Source organism: Corvus hawaiiensis, chromosome Z, assembly GCF_020740725.1.
Source record: "Corvus hawaiiensis isolate bCorHaw1 chromosome Z, bCorHaw1.pri.cur, whole genome shotgun sequence".
NCBI lineage: Eukaryota > Metazoa > Chordata > Aves > Passeriformes > Corvidae > Corvus > Corvus hawaiiensis.
In genome coordinates this window covers 49179902-49199677 of record NC_063255.1, presented here as the reverse complement: position 1 = coordinate 49199677, position 19776 = coordinate 49179902, and the positions used below count along the sequence as shown (strand labels likewise).

Genomic DNA, 19776 nt, shown 5'->3' with positions numbered 1-19776 from the left:
AAAATGTATTATGTTTGCTCAAATTAACAGAAGCATTTCTCCCCCACCCCATTCAGAAGGAAAACAAAATAGGGCAGCTCATCTTGCCACAGACTGGTGCCCATTAGCTGGAAGCAGCTCCAGCTGTCAGGTTCCTGTCAGCATGTAAGTGCACCAACACTTCCCTTCTCCCACCCTTTTGTTCCTACTTAATATGTAAGGTTTGTTCAGCAGTCTTTGCTGTTAAACAACTCATTTTTTCCCTGCATCCTCTGCTTTAGGAGGCGGCAAAAATAGCAGGACTTGGGCACAAAATATAAAGCTTATTTCCTGTACCTTAGTGCCTCATTCTTTCACCACCTTGTCCATAGGATTTAGCTACCAAATAGTTCTTAATCTGTAAACAAATGATTTGCTCTACAATTAAGTCATTCACTTTTTTTTTTTTTTTCTTACCCTCTCTTTCTTTGGCTGCTTGGCTGCTGTCCAATGTGGAGGCTCATAGGTTCTTCTATTATTTAGTGCTGGTTAAAAGGCAATAAGCTCATTTAGAGTTTATAAAACTATAAGCTATCAACAAAAGCATTTAATGCTTCTCTGAAGTACTGTGGTTTTTGCCTGAAAAATTAATAATGTGTGATTGCATGTTTATATATGTGTACACATACGCGTGGATATGGTGGAGGAGGTTTTCCATGTACTGGCCTGGTTATTCACTCTGCATGTCTAAGTCAGTTATTCTAAGCTACAAATACATGCATTTCACTTGAATTTTAATTGTCTGTGTACTTTTTATCAACAACTGACAATCACAGGAACTGTGATTCACCATGGCTACAAAGCTGAACCTCAAGTACTTTGATATTGTATGAGAAAAAAAAATGCCATGCTGCTGCAGCATTTCACAATGTTTGCAAATACTGTTTCTTTATAGAATGACATTGTGAATCACAGGAGTCTACTAGAGTAAGTGAAACCTTCAGAGAAATAAATAACGTTAGCTTTTTCATCTCTGCAGTTAAAAGTCACTCATGACTCAAGAGAAAATAAAATAACATTGAGATAATTTTGCTTTATCTCTATTTTTAAGTTTTTTTCTTTCTGGAAAATAAGTTCTCAGGGATTAAAACCAGAACACAGCATGCGTATATTTGCTTTCATGGACATGTTTCTACATATAACACAGGAATAGCAGGCTACCACCTCAACGCAGGACAGTAAAGACAATTAAATTTTTTTTTTAAAAACATGTCTGTATGTTTTTAATACTTAATACTTTAAATAAGTAAAGTATTGCAAATGGAAAGATAAATTTACAGGTGTAAATATCATTTAGAAATGACAGGTACTTAGCTATTTCAATTTCAGCAATATACTTCCAATGAAATTCTGCAAGCCTATTTAAAGTCTATTACAACTGCTGACATCAATCTGCCAGGCTTTAGAGTGCTAATCTCCTCTAAAGATTTTCACCTACAAGTTCAGCTACTGGTATATTCGAATTAAATACTCTGTGTTTCTCTATATAGGCAACTACAGATGTAAGGCATTAGAGGTGGATGGGCAATAGAGCAGAATTGTCATGGAGCCTCTCATGCTAGTTTTGCCTGAATAAGGAATGAACTTCAGACTCCCATTAGATTCCAGTCCTCTCCTCGGTGTTTTAATCCTGATTTCCACACTCTCCACAGAAAATCTGACTTCTTCCCCATTGAATACAACATATTCCTACTGCAGCTACTCATAGGAAAATGAACGCTACAGGAAAACCCTGGAAACTTAATTTAGAGATCGTATTTTAAATGTACACCCATGCACTCATCTATATGGATGCATAGACAAGCGCAGATCCTTACAAAAGGACGCACAAAAAGATTTTAATTAGCTGTACCTATTAAGACTCACCAGAGATCAAATGAGTCTCTTTCCCTCCCCCTCAGCCAAATGACAACTTCTGAAGTTGCAGATAATAGGTGGCAGTCCGACAGGTGTCAAGTATGTATGTTCGTCCTGAAAAACTACTTAAAGGTTCCGAAAAAGATTGTGCTGGCCCTGCAGAAAAGAAATGCCTCTTATCCTAAACTGACACAGCAATCCCATCCATATTTAAACGCTAATTATGTGTATTGCAAACTTGTTTAATTTATCACAATACAATGTACCCTCAATAATTACCAACCAGTTGAAAACGGTTTGTGAAAATTAAGCACTAAGAGGCATTTTAAACCTTTAAGGAATATTTCAGTTTGAGAAAAAAATATAAATCTTGGACGTAGTTTGAATGTAGTTGGCAACTTTTCCACCTAGAGTAAATCTGAAGGCTCAAAAATAAATATTCAAGAGCATTAATTTGTTTCTAGATGTGTTCGTGCAAGTAAAACAGCAGCCATAATGTGGAAATTTGAGTCACATTTTGCAACTAATTGGAAGCAGATTAGAATTCTGCCTCAGGGGAACATTGTCAAACTAGAAGCTGGAGCAAATGAAGAAAGAGGTGAAAGCATCGTGAAGAGCTGACAGATTTACAGTGCTCAAGGCAATAAACGGGTACTAGATGAAAATGAATGTGCTTCACTGTACTTCATGCAGTTTTCAGTCATATCTCAGCAATAAGAGCATACAGCCATGAAACAATTATTTTCAGAGAGATGGCGAAGGAAAGAGCAAGAATGAACAAAACACTATTCAGGTGGCATGCAAAAAAACCTGTAAATCATACAGTGGCTCAAGCTGTTACAAGAATAATCAAATTGGTCACAGTGGGTCCTGTTTTGCAACCTGGACTCATCTCAAGTAAGGGCTTACAGAGACATAACACAAGGAACTACTTACTTGAATGGAGAAAGGATGATAAGCCCTTGCTCAGTGTGGGTAAGAGTCAAAGCATTAAGCTCTTAGGAAAAAAAAAAAAAAACCCACACAGATTTTTACATTTTTAAAGCTAAGAAAAACACAGAACCCTGCAGACAGATAAATCAGAGGCAGAAGGGGAAAAGCCTTTTTAAGGGGTAATTAGGAAAGGTTGGAGGAGATCATAAAATGAAAATAAAGTGCAGAGGCTAATGTACCAATGCTGTAATGGAAACAGCTGCTAGCTTTCTCCTTCAGTGCTTGGCATCCATTGCAGCGTCACAGGAAAGACTTAAAAGATCTGGACATGAAATGTAAATAAAACTATTAGTCAAAACTCAGTTGCTGTATTTATAAAACAGTAGCAGCTCTTTTTTCTTGTGTATGTATGTCCATGTATGTGTATACATATATATACACACACCTCCAGCATATATGTGAATATCTGTACTGATATACATACGCACACATATGTGTACACAACCATTTCCTTAAACAGCAACTAGTAACACTATTACATAATATTGCACCTTACTATTAGATGAAGTGGGCAAGAACATCAATTTTTGGTTTTAGTAAAACTGGGTGTGGAACAACCACCTTCATTGTTCTCAAAATGCAGCAGTATTTTTCCTTCAAATTTCAGAACTCTGGTGCAATACAACATATAGTGCCTAACCTTAAACCCAGGGCAAAAATTAACCATCAAAACTTAATGTCAAATATGTTCATTATACCCATAAATATTCCTGGAATATTAGATCCTTGTAGTCAGTGCAAGCTAACTAAACAAATCCCTCAATATTTACTAAATCAGATTTAAAACTCCTACCAGCAAAACAAAGTTCAATGAAGTAATGTGGTCCATTTCTAATTGTATTTGCTTCTAACTATTACCTTTTGTTGAAGAGATACAGATCTAGTTTCATTTCCCTCCTTCAAAAAGAAAGAATTGGCAAGAACATGAAACCCTGAAACATGCAAATACAGCCATTACTTCACTGCTACAAGCCTATAATAAAGCACAGATTTGATAGTACTATCCATGTAGTGTGGTGAACCACACTCAAATAAACAGTTCTCCATGAAGAATGAAAACCCAAAGACCAAAACCCTTCCAATTCAAACATTATTGTTGCTTTTAACATAAGCCATCTACAGAAATCAGCCAAGGAGGTGACAGGAAATCCAAAAATAATTTGGTCTGGCCCTGCGCACTATGAGAAAGGAGATTACAGTTTGCTTTTCACTCTTCTTACTGGGTGAGGGAAGCGGTGAAAATTATGAAAGCTGTGCTTACGTAACAAGGAACTATGGTACCCACAGACCTCTTTCTACCACAGTTGAGCACAGCATCACTGAAATTCATGAGTAAAGGTGGCATTTGAATAGCATGAACTTGTGTTGCAGGGGGGATGGGCTTAACAAAACCCCTGAATTAATTCAATGGATAATGCAAATGACTAAATGTGTGCAAAATCAAACTGTCTAGTGAACACAGTTAAAGAGGCCAGATGTGCCTCAAAATTTCCTGGGAAACAGAGCCTAAACTTGGCACTTTCTTTTATCAGAATGAAGAAAGCAAGCTCTCAGAGTTTATGAAAGTGTGACCAATTGAAGCTTAGTCTTCTGTTGCTAATTGAAGCATGGAGAAAAAAGCTAGTTTCTGAGGGTAAACTACAAACATACACTTTTTATATTCCATTGCCACATGATAAAAAACAGAATCAAACTGACTGGTAGAAATTTGACTGGCAACCAAAGACCAACCTATTATTTCAAACTGTTATGGGAAAGCAATAAAATTGCTACCAGGTCTCCTCATGTTACTCTTCAATAAAAAGAAGCCATCGGGGAAATAAGAGGAAAAGAAAACACATCAAAACCTCTAAAGTTTCTTTAAGTAAAAATACACTTCTGTGGTGTTATGCCATCTGCTTCTTGGCTAACATGACAGGACAATTCAACAACTCGAATGCTAGTGTTTTGAAAACACCGAGTAACCACAATCAATAGATTTTAGTTTGCTCTTTTGACTGCAAAAACTGCATTCACATGCCATTATTGGCATATGCTTCAAACATCCTCATGAGGTCATTTTCCATCCATTATTATTTGGTGGAGTTTCTCTGGAGACAAACACCTCAGCCAAGCTGGGTTTGTGCACAAGAGTGAGATTTAGTCTAGGAAGACTCAGAAACTGTGAGAAGATAAGGGAACCAAATGTTTGGCATTTTTTTCTGAAGGTGGTTGATGAAGATTTATCATAAAGGACATACAACTGAACATAGCACAATTGCACTTCAAAATTAGTGAAACAAAGAGCTTCACATTTAATTCCCAATAGATATTACAGGCTAGAGAAGTTGATCCTTTCACCTTGAGATTTAGCAGTATTTGTCAACTTACAGTAAAAGTAAGATTATAAATCTGTCACTAAATGCACCTTTCTTACTTGCAGAGTTGGCTTAAGATTTCAGAAAATCTAATCAACACCATAGTGACCCTAGGGCTGGAAAACCTATATATACAGACATGAATCCTACTTCATTGCATGCAACTTGCCCTACGTGCTCACTTGAATTGTTTAATCAAGTAGTCTTATATTTATATGCGTATATATTATGGAAGCGTACATGTAGATGGGGTGCCAGAGCAAACTACCTATTCCCACAGCTTGATATTTCTCTCTGCTTTTTCAAAACAGAAAAAAAATATTACAAAGAACTTGCTTGTCAGTCAAGTCACTCTGAATAGTTTTACAACCTTTCATTCAAATGTAAAGGCTTTGTTCCAATTGCCAAGACCATTTTGTAAGAGTTAAAAGAGAAAGTGCAACAGAGAATGCTTACTGAAATCCTACAGCACAACCAAAAGTCATTGTCTGACCTTCTTCTTTGCCCAAATGGCTACTCATTTCCTCCAGTAAATTGTGGTATTAAATCAAGAATGTAATAATAATTTTAAACAATCATGATTTAAAATCTCCTTTAGGAAAACCCCTCAAGTCCTCCTATAACAACTGGCAATTATCTTTATTAAAATTATCACATTTCAAACATATTTTTAAGCAAATTATAAAATGATAGATTGTGTTATTGTTCACTTTGGTGAAAGGCTGCACTGAAAAAGAGCTGCACTGGCAGAAACACTGGTACAAAAACAGAAAAAGAAAAAGGTTTATGAAATAGAAAAAAAATATATATATAAAATTAACTTTTCTGATTTTTAGAAAGGTATTTACTTTTTGCAATTATGTCATCATCAGAAATTTTCATGGAAGACCGTTTTGCTGTCTTTCACCCAACAGGAAATGTTATGTACAGACCATATTTTTTAAAAAATATCCATATATATATATTCTGTGATTGTTTGTTAAGAAATAAAAATAATTCCTTGATATGTAAACACACTAAAACAAATGCTAGTTTTTAGCAAAAAGTATGGCCAGCCCTTCAGTTGAAGCCACTGCATCCACAGGTGTGAGCCTATCTGAGGACTCAGGGGAAGATGTATTTCTGTTGTAAAAAATGAAGCACAGTTAAGAGTCAATCTCTCCAGCCATTCAGAGAACATAGCAATATATCACCATGTGAAGTAGAACGTCATATAGGTACAATATAAAGCTGGTAAAGTGTTAATCATATGATAAAAATAGTAACCTGGTTGTTGGATCATTTGTACAAAGTATCTTAGCTCAGACCACAGGAGAGACTGAAACATGGTTACATTCAGCAATTTCAACTGTCTACCCTGGAATAAATCTGGAACATGCCACTCAAAATGGGAATTCTACATTTGAGAAATACAGACCATGTGGAAATAACACAAAGTTGCCCAAACTGATGCAGAAGCAATATATTTGCTTTGAAAAAGGTGGGTGACTGAAATCCAAAAGATATATACGTCCTTATCCAAAATGGGAGTAAAGGTGAAAGGGTGAAGAGATAGCTGAAATGTTAATACTTCTGCAATGATACTCCTGACGATGCTTGTAAAACGTGCTCAGTAGCACGTGTATCAATAACAGCATAAGATGTGAAGAAACACAGGTGTTATTTTATTCTCTTAGAAATGCAAATCACATGGATAACACATGCGGGTGCCTGGGTGGGTTGGACGGTCGGGACGGACGGCGACGAGAGATCTCTGACATCAGATCTTGGAACATGCGGTTTATTGCAAAGGGTGTGGGTACAGGGGCACTGCTTAGAGCTGCCAGACTCAGCTCGGAGCAGGCCCAGGAGAGCAAGAGAGTAAGCGGGTAAGTAAAGAGAGAGGGAGAGCGAGAGGAATGAGAGTGAAGAAGAAGTAGTAAGAGTGTGTAAGAGAGAGTAAGAGTGTCTGAAGTCCTGGTTACAATACAATAAATCATCTTCTGTACTGAATATTCTAATTGTCACTAACCAATCTAATACAAGATACAAATCCTATAGCATTTACATACAGCCTATAAGAGTTCTTATATTACCATAGAGTGTTACATCTTAACTTCTAAAAACTACTCTTTGGACCCCTTCTGCTGAGCTAGTAGGGTCTGCTCTGACCCTTGGACCTGCCTGCAAGCAGAGGGTATTGTTCAATCAAGAGGGGATTACCTTCAGTCGGCCATACCATTGTTTTCCAGTTGTTCAGTAACTAAGACTTGGTAATTCAAAGGTGGCTTTCATTTCGATGTCGCTTATAGTTTTCATATTCCCAAAATCTTTTGTCAGGCAATCATATTTATAAGGCTTTCCTGTTTCATCTTCCCCAACATCACAGGGCACATAAAGGGGAACCTGCATTCAACGTGCAAAGGATGTGTCCAGTTAACAGAAAGCAGACCCCAGGCTCTCCCACTAATGTCAGTACTATGGAGATAACCCATTTCTTATATGGCGGGGAGGGGAGGGGGAAGGCACCAGTTTTAGCACACAAAAAACCCTGCACATTTCAGATTTATGATTTACGTTGTTGTCGATAAAATAGCCTTCCAATTATGAAGGAATGCATTCTGTGTTAATGATCACAACCAGGGGTCCAAGCTTTACTCTTTTGTCAGAACTACAGCAGATCCTCCCCGCAGCTTCACCATTAACATGTCTGTTTCCTGTCAGACCACTCAGAGATAATGTCATTTATCTCAGGGCGGCACAAGACCAGTCATTAGCTTTAGTAAAAGACCTCAAACAAAGGCCGGATGGCGTTTTATCCAGGGCTCATAGGCTACAGCCAAGAATCTCATTGCCTATCAGTTTAGAACAAGTTATCTTTAAAAGAGTGATTTTCTCCCTATCAACAATTCTAGAACACTTCCCTGAACAGCAGTAAAGTCTGCATGGAAAATTTTCGTCAATAGTTTTATCATATGCAATTAAGTGCCTGATAAGAGCTTGCTAAAGTTATCCTTTGAGAGGTTGGGGTGGGATTTTTTAGTTGTTATTGTTGGGGGGGGGGGGGGGTGCTTTCCCTTCCTTTTACTTCATAAGGAAAGAGTAAATCAGGTTCTACCTCAATAGCAAGACCTTTGAAGAACTGACCCTTATTGTGTTTGCCTGCAGGAGGTGATTCACTATTATAAATTCTTCAATGACTGAGCTTCTGGAAATCTCTTTAAATGAAAGTGGAACTGGTTAACTGTGTGTACGAACATGTGTTTTCACGGTCTCTCCTGTATTATTGCATTTCAGAAAGCTTCTATAAAGTGCCAGGTGAACTTTTTAAAATAATGATAATAATAATTAAAAAAAGAAAGAGAGTAGGAAAAATACGAGCAAATCTCAGCTATTCAATTCCTGGGCTTATGCTGAAAACTAGAAACAGATGGTACTTTCCATGTTACTTGAATCTGGTTATTGAACACCTCTATGGTTACGGGAGATTTTGCTTAGCACTTTTAACATACATTTCATTTATTGGACTATAAAATGCTACTTTGGAAAAACAAGTCTTTATATAGCTATAATTAAAACAATCTTGCAGGAAAGCCCTTTAACATGGAGAACATGGTTAACCTCATGACATCTGGACAATCAATCCTTTCCTTTTTACTGGGTATTTATGAAGTTATTAAAATTGTAAAATTACCAATGCCCAAGGTGAAATATTTTTCCAGTAGTTCCGAGTACGTTTATCAGCTTCCCTACTTCATTTGATAGATGTTCTAGACCAGCCTCCATTGTGCTACACTAACTCTTGCTTTGCACAGGAATTCAATAGCAGATCTGGTCATACATATTGGCAGAGGTCAGTAGGTTCACACAGAAAGCTTTCCTCGGCCAAAGGGCAACACCTCTTCACCCAGCTCGAAAAGCACCGTCACACTACTAGACAGCACTACAGAACTTTAAGAACCTTGAGTTGTGCTTATTGTTAGACACCCATACTTATCAATGTTTTTAACAGCTAAATCCCTTATGTAGCTTTCAAAACAGTTTGCTGTCAAACAACAATAGACTTTGTTCTTTAATTACAGCAAGTGACCTCCCTGCCCTTTTATTTCACAGTGAATAAACTACACACAAGGCCGGCAAGAAAAGTACATGAAGAGCATATCTCCATAACATCACTAATCAAAGCATGTACTTAAATGATTTACATCAATAGGTAAAATTCATCCAGAGAGTCCTGATGGCGTACAAAACACTCTCCAATCCTAACACTAAAACACAACAAAAGAAGTGAATAAATAATACCAGCCAACATGTTAATTTGCTGAAGACAACTTAAAAATGTGAAATGAAGTCTTAATGAGAAGCACTAAGCTAAAAAAAGAGAAAAAGTCAATCCTGAAGTATCACTAGACTGATACATTTAGAACTGTAACTTATCCCTTCTGATTACAACTTTGTATCTTCTGCATTAATTTCATGTAAACATACTGATTTTCACACACCAAATACAGTTTTCCCATTTCTCAGAGTAAATTATGACTGACTGAATTCCAAAACCTCCTCACAATGCACACAAAGAAAAATTTGTAGCTATTCTGAACAATTTTCAATGTAACAGCTGTTAAAAATACAAAAAACTTAGCTGAAACAGATGAAGATTTCATGCTGACAAACAATCACTAACTGTGCTAAAAACAGTATGGATGAGAAACAGAAAATGGAGACAGGTTTTAACACCAAAAATCTTAGGAGTGGTTAGCCTACCTGTCAAAGCTACTTATTCAGACATGTCACTGGTGGCTTAGCCACAAAATGGACTGCACGAATATAGCTCAAACATCTTAGAATTACAGCATACTTTGACTTTATCCACATATTAGGGGAGTGGCGACTTTTACAACATATTTGTGGTTTCTGCATAAAAGAGCCAGCAGAACACAGTCATTGATTTAATTAGGCTTCATAAGATCCAATTTATCATGTTTTACATGACTTTCTGCAGCAAGAAAACATAATAATTAGACTAAAAATAGAATTGAAGCATGCTGTGAAAGCTAAACAGTGACTACAACTCCTGGGAATCTGCTCCAAGCTTTTCACAAATAGTAAACAAATGCAGTATTATATTCCACGCCACACATAAAAACATGTAGATTTTGAATCAGCAGTCATGAACTCATTTGATTCTAAGAGGAAACTTCCAAATTCATGAGGCATGTCTTGCACAATAGTAAGATAACTGAACATTGGTTTCAACATGCAGGCTGAAAATTATGTATTTAGCTACAGATACAAGGTGCTTTGTGTCAGCATGGCATATATATTCTAGTGCATAAACAGTCAAAGCAATAACGCTTCAGGAATCTGAAACCTTTAAAGAATTCTTTCCAAGGACTGTTAATCATTTGGGGGAAAAAAAAACAACAAACCAAACCAAAAACAGAACAACAAACACAAAACACTCGAGTGTTACTAATATTGCCATTGGCTGGACTTAAAGTATCAACCATTATCAGCAACAAGCTACATTATTATTATTCGTCTAAAAGGGAACATTCTTGGCAAAGAAAAACGCTAAGGGACATTACTTAAGACAGCAAGCAAGCACACCATTGTGCCAGACAATGGCTAAGGCTGCACGACTCTGATGTGCAAAGCCTGTATTAAAGTCGGTGTGTGCCAACAGCAGCGGCTGTTGCTGGAAATGCAAGCTCCAGACCTCCTCCTGGAGCGACATCTATAACACACAGAGTGTGCCACTGACGCTGAACTCCTCCATACACGTTTGCTCTGAATTTGCATGCCATCCCATTTACATTGCACATAAAATTACTCATACGTATATGGATTCTTCATACAATTTCCTGTGTGACTAGAGAGTTGAAAGAACACAAAAAAAGGGAGAAACCACACCACCCTCTAATCTCTGTTGCCATGGCAGCAGCCTTTGAGATACTGAAATGTTCAGATTGCCAGCTAAACAAAATTGTTGAATGTGAACATTTGGTTGAGAGATTAAAAGGCTAAGGGGGTTGCAAAAGGGCAGTACCTCCCACATTCCAGGCAGCCACTGAATCCAATCAAATGGCTCTGACTCTTTAACCATAGCCATTGTGAAGACCGGATTAGGGCAATTTATCTAGATAGTTAAAACAGATTAGAGAACTGCAATTTGAAGACTATTGGCAACAGAAGTAAATGCCTACTGTACTAAGTTAATAAAGAGACCATGAGATTTTTAGACACCTTCTGCCGCGAACAGCACTTTTCATAAATCAAAGTGCAAACATATATACATGAATTACACAGCAATCTGGTTTTCTCATCTGCATTTAGACAAGGTCATAAGGCTCATTCAAATTCATCCATAGATATGCTATCTTAAAAGCAATAATATGCATACAATATGAAATCTAATTTGTTCCTTGCCTTTAACAGAGTCCCTTGGAATTGTCTTCCAGTATTAACAAATATCTGATGTCACAAACACACAGATCTAATCCTCCAGTCAACTTAGAATTACAAAAACTTCTTGACTGAAATACAAAAAGCTCGTAACAAGTCATAAAAAGATATAACTCCCCCCTCCATGAGACCTTCAGCCCTCCCAGACACTTGCAGACCATACAGTTAACACCGACCCAAAAGTTGCCCCATCGCTGAACGTTCACTGGGGGAAGTTGTAAAAGCAGGTAATTTAAGACCAACATCTGACAATAGTGTCACAATCTAACACCCTGAGACTGTTCATTTGGAGGGTGTTGGTTTCCTTTATTTTTCAGGCAGAGCAGGTTGTCTTCGTTTAACAACCTGTAGAATTTTATCATACTTGTAATCCTGGGCCAACACTCACCCTCTGGTCCCCCAGGAGATGCCTTCTGCCCTAGGAACAGAACTCCCACCAACACCAGAACATCCTTGAACCAGCAGTTGACAAGACAACAAGGTCTCACTCCACCCTTCCTGAAGAATAGAGTAGTGGCCATCTATTCATACAGAAAGCATCCTTCATAAGGTAATAGAAAGGAATAAAATCACACACGCCCATCTGATTTCTTTCATACATTTCAACCACTCAACAAACAAGTAGTTCAAATCCAAGAGGCAGCCTGGCTCAGAGAGGAGGAAAACTCCCCAAGACAGGAGACAAACTGCTCCCCTCTGTTTCAAAAGCTGTTTCGCACACACGCTTCTCAGCACAAGGTGCATTTCCCTCCTCCCAGCATCCTCCTTCCAGGAAGACAAGAGGCACTGCCTGCCTGCTGGCTCCTTCCTCCCAACCGCTACACCAGCTTCTGGGGCCTCTGGGCTACAGTGCCACGGGAGCCCCCCAGCACAACAAGCATCCTGCGTCTCCACGAAGCGCAACGGCAGAGCCTGGGTCTCTGCCGATAGCTCCTGTTTCCTCCCCCAAGCACAATCTCAGCTCCAGGCAGTGGGTCAGAGAGAGGAGAGGGGTTCCTTTAGACTTTGGGAGAGGAATGGCCACAGATGCCTGCTGATGTTGTGGAAGAGAGTCAGCACATACAAGACCTGCTGCACCTGGAGCCTGAGCTATGCACCCCCATAGGCAAACACATGCCATCCCACTGGTACCGCTGCTCTCTGCTAAAACTGGGGACAGCTCAGTCAGGGTCTTCTCTACCTTTCTCCTTCTGGGCAAGCGCAATTAAAACAAACAGACAAAACAGAAACATTCGCCAGGCGAAGACAGGGAGAGGAAACCACAAGGAAGAGCAGCACACTGGAAACGTGGTGTCGTCCGTGTAAGGAAGAGGTCTGTGGGTTGTTTTGGGTTTTTTTTGTTTTTTTTTTTTTGAAAGGGAAAGAGGAAGAACATACACATGTCACAAATACACAGCAGAGAACAGAGGAGCCAGACATATGGTCATGGGACACTCACAGGACACTTATTATAGACATGGGGAAACACAGAAGAGGTGGAGAGGAGCTTTGTCCTACCTTTTCTGTTTTCAATTTCTTGATTCGCCTGTGGCTCTCCTCCTCCTCCTCTTCCTTCTTTACCAAAATAGAGTTCCCCATTAACCCTGAATCCGGGGTACTTTTGCTCACCTCCCCCACAGCAGAGGAGGTGCAGTGGAAGGGGCTGCTGCTTCCACCACTGCCTCCCTTGGCCCCGAAGCCATAGAGGTGCCCAGAGGGAAGTTGGCTATTGCCACCCCCACTGCCGTTGGGGTGGCCTTGCTGCAGGTCATGCTGCTTGTCCTTCCTGGATTTTCCTGCATCCTTATCCCGCTTGGAGCCTCTGCTGCCTGGGGCTTTACCTGGTTTCTCCTCTTTGTTTTTCCCACAAGAGGCAATGGTGGTGGTGTTGCTGGTGTTGCTATTATTGCCGTTTGGGTTACTGCTCACGCTTTGACCCAGTGCTGAATTCATGCCAGTTGCCTCTCCAGGGCGCCCTTGGACTTCCTGCCTTTTGCCAGCACTGCTGATCTCAGGAATCCCATACAAGGCAGCAGAAGGCAGAGATTTATTAGCATCCTTAGAAGTTTTACTCCTTTTCACTTTTGATTTGCTAGTCTCTTTGTGAGAGGAATTCCCCTGGGGAGCAGAGGGCTGAACAGAAGCAAATTTTAGGCCATCAGCTAAGGCTGAGGTAGCATTAGCCCCACTGGAAGCCAGACCCCCGCAATCCTTGGAGCTGGTGTTGCTGCTGCTGGTGGTATTAGAATTATTCATCTCAAATTTCTGTCTGTCCTTCTCCAAATCGGCGTCCAAATCGATTATTAAATTCCCAACACCAATTTCCCAATCATCGCCACTGTCATAAGTGTCAACTGCGTTTGGATCCACACCTTTTCCTGCAGTGGAAGTGTTCAATGACATCCTGAAGATGAGATCTCTAGAGTAAAAATCCGATGAACTTTCCTTTGGAGATGTGGGGACATTCGTTTATCTCCGTTGGGCTCTCTCTTAAGTTCAACTCTTGTCTTCCTCCCCTAGGTGTGTCTAGGCTCACAACCTGCAGTCCACGTCCACCTTGTCCTGTGAGGAGGGAAAGTCAAGTATTTGTCTGGGTGTTACCATGATATAACGTCACTCAATAAAGAGGGGGCAAAGTAGGGGGGAGCGAAAACATTCACCATTGCCACGTTCTTAAGTTCGTTAAACCAGAGGCAGTACCTGTGATGTTTTTATAACAAGCACCTTTAATCCAATTGTATACCAATATCCACAATCTCTCTTAAAAAGCCATGTCCAGAAAAAAGAAGAAAAAAGAAGAAAAAAGAAGAAAAAAGAAGAAAAAAGAAGAAAAAAGAAGAAAAAAGAAGAAAAAAATTATCTACATGATTTAAATCCACAATGCTCAGGAAATACAGTCATAGAAGCGGTGCCTAGCTGTTGGAGCACATGTTGTAATCTAACCCTTTGGACCACCACCTAGGCACGAAAAGGAGAAAAGGAAGGACACGGATTCACTCTTCACTGCATTCCATGGATTTTGTGGCTTTAAACCAAACCCTTGAAGTTTTGTGACTCTTCTATATTATCTTTCACCCCCCTTCCACTTAGTCTCTTAGGGGGGCTGGGGGGAGGAGAGTGTTAAGGGAAGTGGGAAACCTCATTTTCCCTGCCACAATACACCTTCTGTTAAAAACAACAACCTACAAACAGAAATGTTAACTGCAAAATATTAAAGTCCATAGGTTAAAATAAAAAGAAAAAAAAGGTGAGGAAAAATAAAAATTTTCTTTTCTTTAAGAAATATTCTTAACATAACAGTTTTAAAAGCAGCTCTAATGTATTCTTAGGTCACACAATTGTTAGGTCTGTTAAATATAGTATTACTGACTGTACAGGAAACTGATTAAGACATACACTTTAAGTGATCTGCACCAAGGTGGCCTCAGTGACCGCAAATGAGTGTGTGTTTGACAAAGCTTAGTTAAAACGATTTTTAAAGGGATCTCTCCCTTTTACAGTCGACTGCCGAAATATTTATACATATATATGCATAATTCTTACCTTTAAATCCTTTATCATTTTTAATTAAACCAGCAAATCAAAATGCTGTTCCCACTCGTCTCAGCAACAACTCTGTGCCTCATTTTACTTAAAGAGCAAGTGATCAAGTAGAAAGCAAGTATCATCTCAGCCAGTATAAATCGGTCAATAACATATCTCCCCCTACTTTGGCCCACGGATCAGAAGTCCTTTTTTTTGTTTGTTTGTTTAGGTTTTTTTCGTCCTTGCTTAAAGAAAAAAAAAAAAAGAAAAAAGGAAAAAAAAAATGCTGCGCCTCACAACTTTACCAGCTGGGAGGTAATATTTCACATTCAGAAGTGGAGCATCAAGGACCAGATTTTTGTTTGTTTGCTTTTCCTGGATAAGCACCGAGAGGTAATAATCATCACAGTAATATTGAAAAAAAAAAAAAAAAGAAAGAAAAAAAAAAAGAAAAGGGAAAAAAAAAAAAAAAGAAAGAAAGAAAAAAGAAATGTTTCCCCAACTTCACACTCCGTCTTCAGCCCCGGACCTGGGAGCCATCCCGATCAGTAAGTAATGATCCCATGAAACAAACCTACAGGCGCCCGAGTGTTACAAGACAGAATGTGCTAACATCGGGATAAATTAGTGAAAGGGAGGAAGGAAAAAAAGAAGAAGAAAGGACTGAAAATCTGGGCTGGATTCCGCCTGTTAGTTGGGAAGTGGCATTTTTTTCGCCCGTCCTGACAGATCTGATTTCTTGAAGTAACTTGAGGGGAAACGGGCGGAGGAGGCGGGGGGAGGGGGAAGAGGGGGGGCGAGGAAGAGGAGGAGGAGCGGGAGGGGGGGAATCACTGATCTGATAAACCGGTTATCAAAACATTTTGTGGGAGTGGAAGGACTGTGTGCTCTCAAAAGAACTAAATTTTCCCAAGGGTAAGATTTCGGGGAGGGGGGTGCCTGTCCCCGTCCCTCCGTCCCTCCCTCCCCCCTCTAGTCTTAGATCAGCGCTTTTTAAAAATAGGAAATAAAATTTAAAAAAAAAAAAAAATCAGCATAGGCACGTATCAGTTTCGAATTGCTGTCTCTGGGGGAAAAAAAAATAATAACAACGAAAAACCCGTGAGCTTGGGCTAGTCAGTCATGCGGCAAGTAATTCAGTAATTAGAGTCCGAGGAGATAAAGCAGACGACCTTTTTGTCAGGACAGATCGCTCCCACCTTATTGTCTCAGCAAACCTCGCAGTCTACCGTTATCACCCCCTCCCCCTTCCCTCGGCCTCCCTCCCCTCTCCCCAAGTCAGACGGTCTCGGAGCTTTAGCTTAGTATTTTTAATTAGCCGGCGATGGGAAGCTAAAAGCCGTAATGAATTGCCGGTGGCGGGAGGGCGGGGGGCGGGGGGAGGCGCGGCGGTCCCGCCGCCCGCGTCACGTGACGCCGCCAGGCACCATTGGCCGCCGCCGACCGGGGCGCGGAGCGCGGCCGGGCCGCGGCCCGCCCCAAACACACCCGGCGGGCCGCGCCGCGCCCTGCCCGCGGCCCCGCCGCCTGCACTGGAGCCCCGGGGTGCCCCCCAGGAACACTTCGCCGAACCCCCGCCGCCTCCCCGGGGGGCGCATTTACCTCGGGGCTTTCCCTTTCCCGCACCTCAGGGCCGGGAGAACGAGACGGCGGCGGAAGCGGCCAAGGCATCAGCCACCGACGGACGATCCCACTCCCACCCCCCAGCTCCAACCTCGCGTCTCCGGTGTCTCGGTGTGACAGGCGAGGTGCCTCCCGGTCTGTCGGTGCCCCATCGCTCCTGCTAACGAGCGCCGTGCTCTCGGGGCCGGGGGGGGCGGGGAAGCAATGCAGGCTTGGCTGTAATGGTGTCACTTTTATTCCCCCCCTTCCCCCTGCCCTGCGTTAGTTAAAACCCAAAAAAGGCACTACGCTTTAACGCCCCCCAAGTGCACCGTCAGGTATGGTTTGTGTGGCTACAGTGCTTTCATTCCCTCAAATAACTCACCCTGTTTGTGGGATTGTTTTGGGGTTTTTTTTCCTCCTTTTAAAATCCCCAAGAACCCTAGTTATCTCAACTCCCAAAACTCTTCAACACTCCCGTTTGCAGAGAAAAAAAAAAAAAAAAAAATCCCCTCTAAGTGCTATAGACACACCACGCAACCGTACTTACGGTCTGTATTGGATCGAGTTGACCTTTTCCTTCTAACTGCATTGAGTGTGTTTTTGTTGCAGCCGCTTTTTATTTTAGGAAAAAAAATTCTAATGTCTTCAACAGATTTATTGTGTTTGGAGGAAGACAGCACCAGATATCATGAACCTTCCTTTCTTTCTAGAAACAAAATTAAAACAACCAAAAAAAAAAAAAAAAAAGGAAACCAAAATAAAATAAAAAGAAAAACGGGGCAGAGAAGGAAAACCCGGCATGTGTGTCTGTCCCCTCACGGGCTGACACACAGGCACAGGGGACAGGGGCGCTGCCCCCACGGCAGCGGCCGAGGCGGGGGAGTGGGAGCCTCGCTCCGCGCGGTACCTGAGAGGGACTTTTCTTTGTTCGCGATGCCCTTTCGCTGCCGGCCAATCAGCACCCAGCTTTTATGAAACCGGGCGCTGCGATTGGCCCGCCGCTCCTCCTGCCTGCCGGCGAGGGCGAGAGACACAAACACGCACCCGCTCGCACCCCCGGCACCCGCGCTCGCTCGCGTATTGTACCTCGCTCACACGTCTTGTACCCTCACACCCGCACACACTGTTCCCTCACACACCCGCATTGTACCCTCACGCACACGGTGCCCTCACACCCCCCCCACACACTGTATACTCACACGCACGCAGCCGCTCTCTCTGCAGCCCGCAGCCTACCCCGAGCCTCCTTTCTGCAGCCAGATACAAATCGTGTTTCCCATTTCAATTATCCTACATAGCATTTAGGGCTTAGGGAGAGGAAAAGAAATGAGGGGGGGAAAAAAAAAAAGAGAGAGGGGGAGGAGGGGAAAAAAATAGAAAACCAAGGTGGAGTGTAGCTCTGCCAAGACTCACACGTCGGGAGGAAGACTCCCTCATTTCGTTTTAATTTAATTTCAGGGCAGTTTTCGAAGCCATGATGAATGATTTTTCTGTGCCGGTTTCAAAGAGGCAATTTAGAATCTCAGTCATAATTTTTAAATGCCCCCTCATTCAAAATTATAACAGCTTGAAGCCAGCGAGAGAGGGTTGCTGATACACATGTGCTATTATTTTCGTGCTTAGTGGAGGAGAAAAGCAAACAGTGTCTGGAGGAAGGGGCTGAAGGGAGGCTCAGGGTAGGGCAGCACCTCCACCTCTGCTTGGGGGTCACCGAGGCGCTGCTCCGCTCTCGGATCAACCCTCTTTCTTGTATTCACTTTTTCAGCTCCTCATGTATTTTACTACATGTTCGTTTTTACAATATGGCTTAAGTTAGGCAGGTCGGGTTTTATTCTTTCTTTCTTCCTTTCTTTCTTCTTTTTTTTTTTCTTCCTCTTTTTCGGAAGGAAGGGGAGCAGAAAATAACCCTTTTGTTTCCAGACTGCTGATTTACTGCCGCACGCACTGAAGTGTGAATGCCAGCGACCCTATAACTACCACGTGAACATCCTTTCACAGGAATTAGTAACACAAATCTTCCCTATCGGGCTTTGTGTAGCTCGAAAATATCCCCCTTAATCATTCCTTTTGTTTACGTTGGGAGCCATTATGCTACACCACTGCGTTAAATTGCGTTTAACCCTTCGCGGACGGCGGGGGTGGGATGGGGGCGGCGGCGGCCGCCGCCGCCCGCGGGTACGGGGGGGGTCGGGAGGTGGGGGGCACTGCCCCTGGCCCCGCAGGCACCCTGTTCCTTTTCATACCCTTAAGCACGATCTACTTTTTTTTGTTTGTTTTTCTCTTTTACTTTTTTTTTCCCCCTTCCTTTTCCCCTTGATCTCGCTGGGACTGATCTCCCTGTGAAAATCGATACGGGATGTTTTTCTTGCCAAGCGCACGCATTGCCCAAGTCAAAATTTCCGGCAAGAAGTCAAAGAGTGGCATTTACGATGTCCTGCACACCCATGACAGGGTGACAAAATACCTCTTTGGATTTCATCCAGCTGAGCAAATCACGCGCGTCAGCGTCCCCGCGTTGCACGCTTCCCTTCAAAGGGGCGATTAATGGAGAGGTACCAGAGAAGCAAAGCCCCCCCTGACCCGGCTATGCTGAGGGGGCTTTGCGGAAGGTGAAACAAGACTAGTGGAGCTAGAAACCGCCCGTGGCATGGCAGCCGACCGCGCTTTGGCCACCACGTCACCGTGACCAGGGGCCCCGGGAGGAAAGGCTGCCCTCCAGGTCCTGTGAGCCCCGGCTCCCGATTGCCCCTCCGGCCTCACGCCGCCGGCATTGGGGTCACCAACATACGCTCCTTCGGGAGGCCTTGAGGCTGCCCGGTCTGAGACTGCTCCATTTCTCCTGTACAAAAATACTTCCCCTTCAGGGGCTGATAATGAAGGGTTTATTAGCAGGGATAAGTTCATTGTCAAGGAGGCCCTTGATCACATTAAATGTTTAAGCCGTTACATAGCGGGGGTGGGGGGAGAGGGGAAACGAAGCTAAAAAAAAAAAGTCATG

At 41.9% G+C, this 19776-nt stretch overlaps 1 protein-coding gene across 1 annotated transcript in view; it reads right to left on the bottom strand.

Moving 5' to 3' along the window:
* Positions 1-15913, bottom strand: part of ZNF608 (zinc finger protein 608) — an 81189-nt gene extending 65276 nt beyond the window's left edge. The window contains exons 1-2 of the mRNA XM_048291952.1: positions 15192-15913; positions 13167-14210 (exon numbers count right to left, since the gene is read on the bottom strand). Of these exons, the coding sequence (XP_048147909.1) occupies positions 13167-14051 (885 nt within the window). The 5' untranslated portion in view covers positions 14052-14210; positions 15192-15913. The remainder of the gene's footprint in view (positions 1-13166; positions 14211-15191) is intronic.
* Between the last annotated feature and the right edge of the window lie 3863 nt (positions 15914-19776).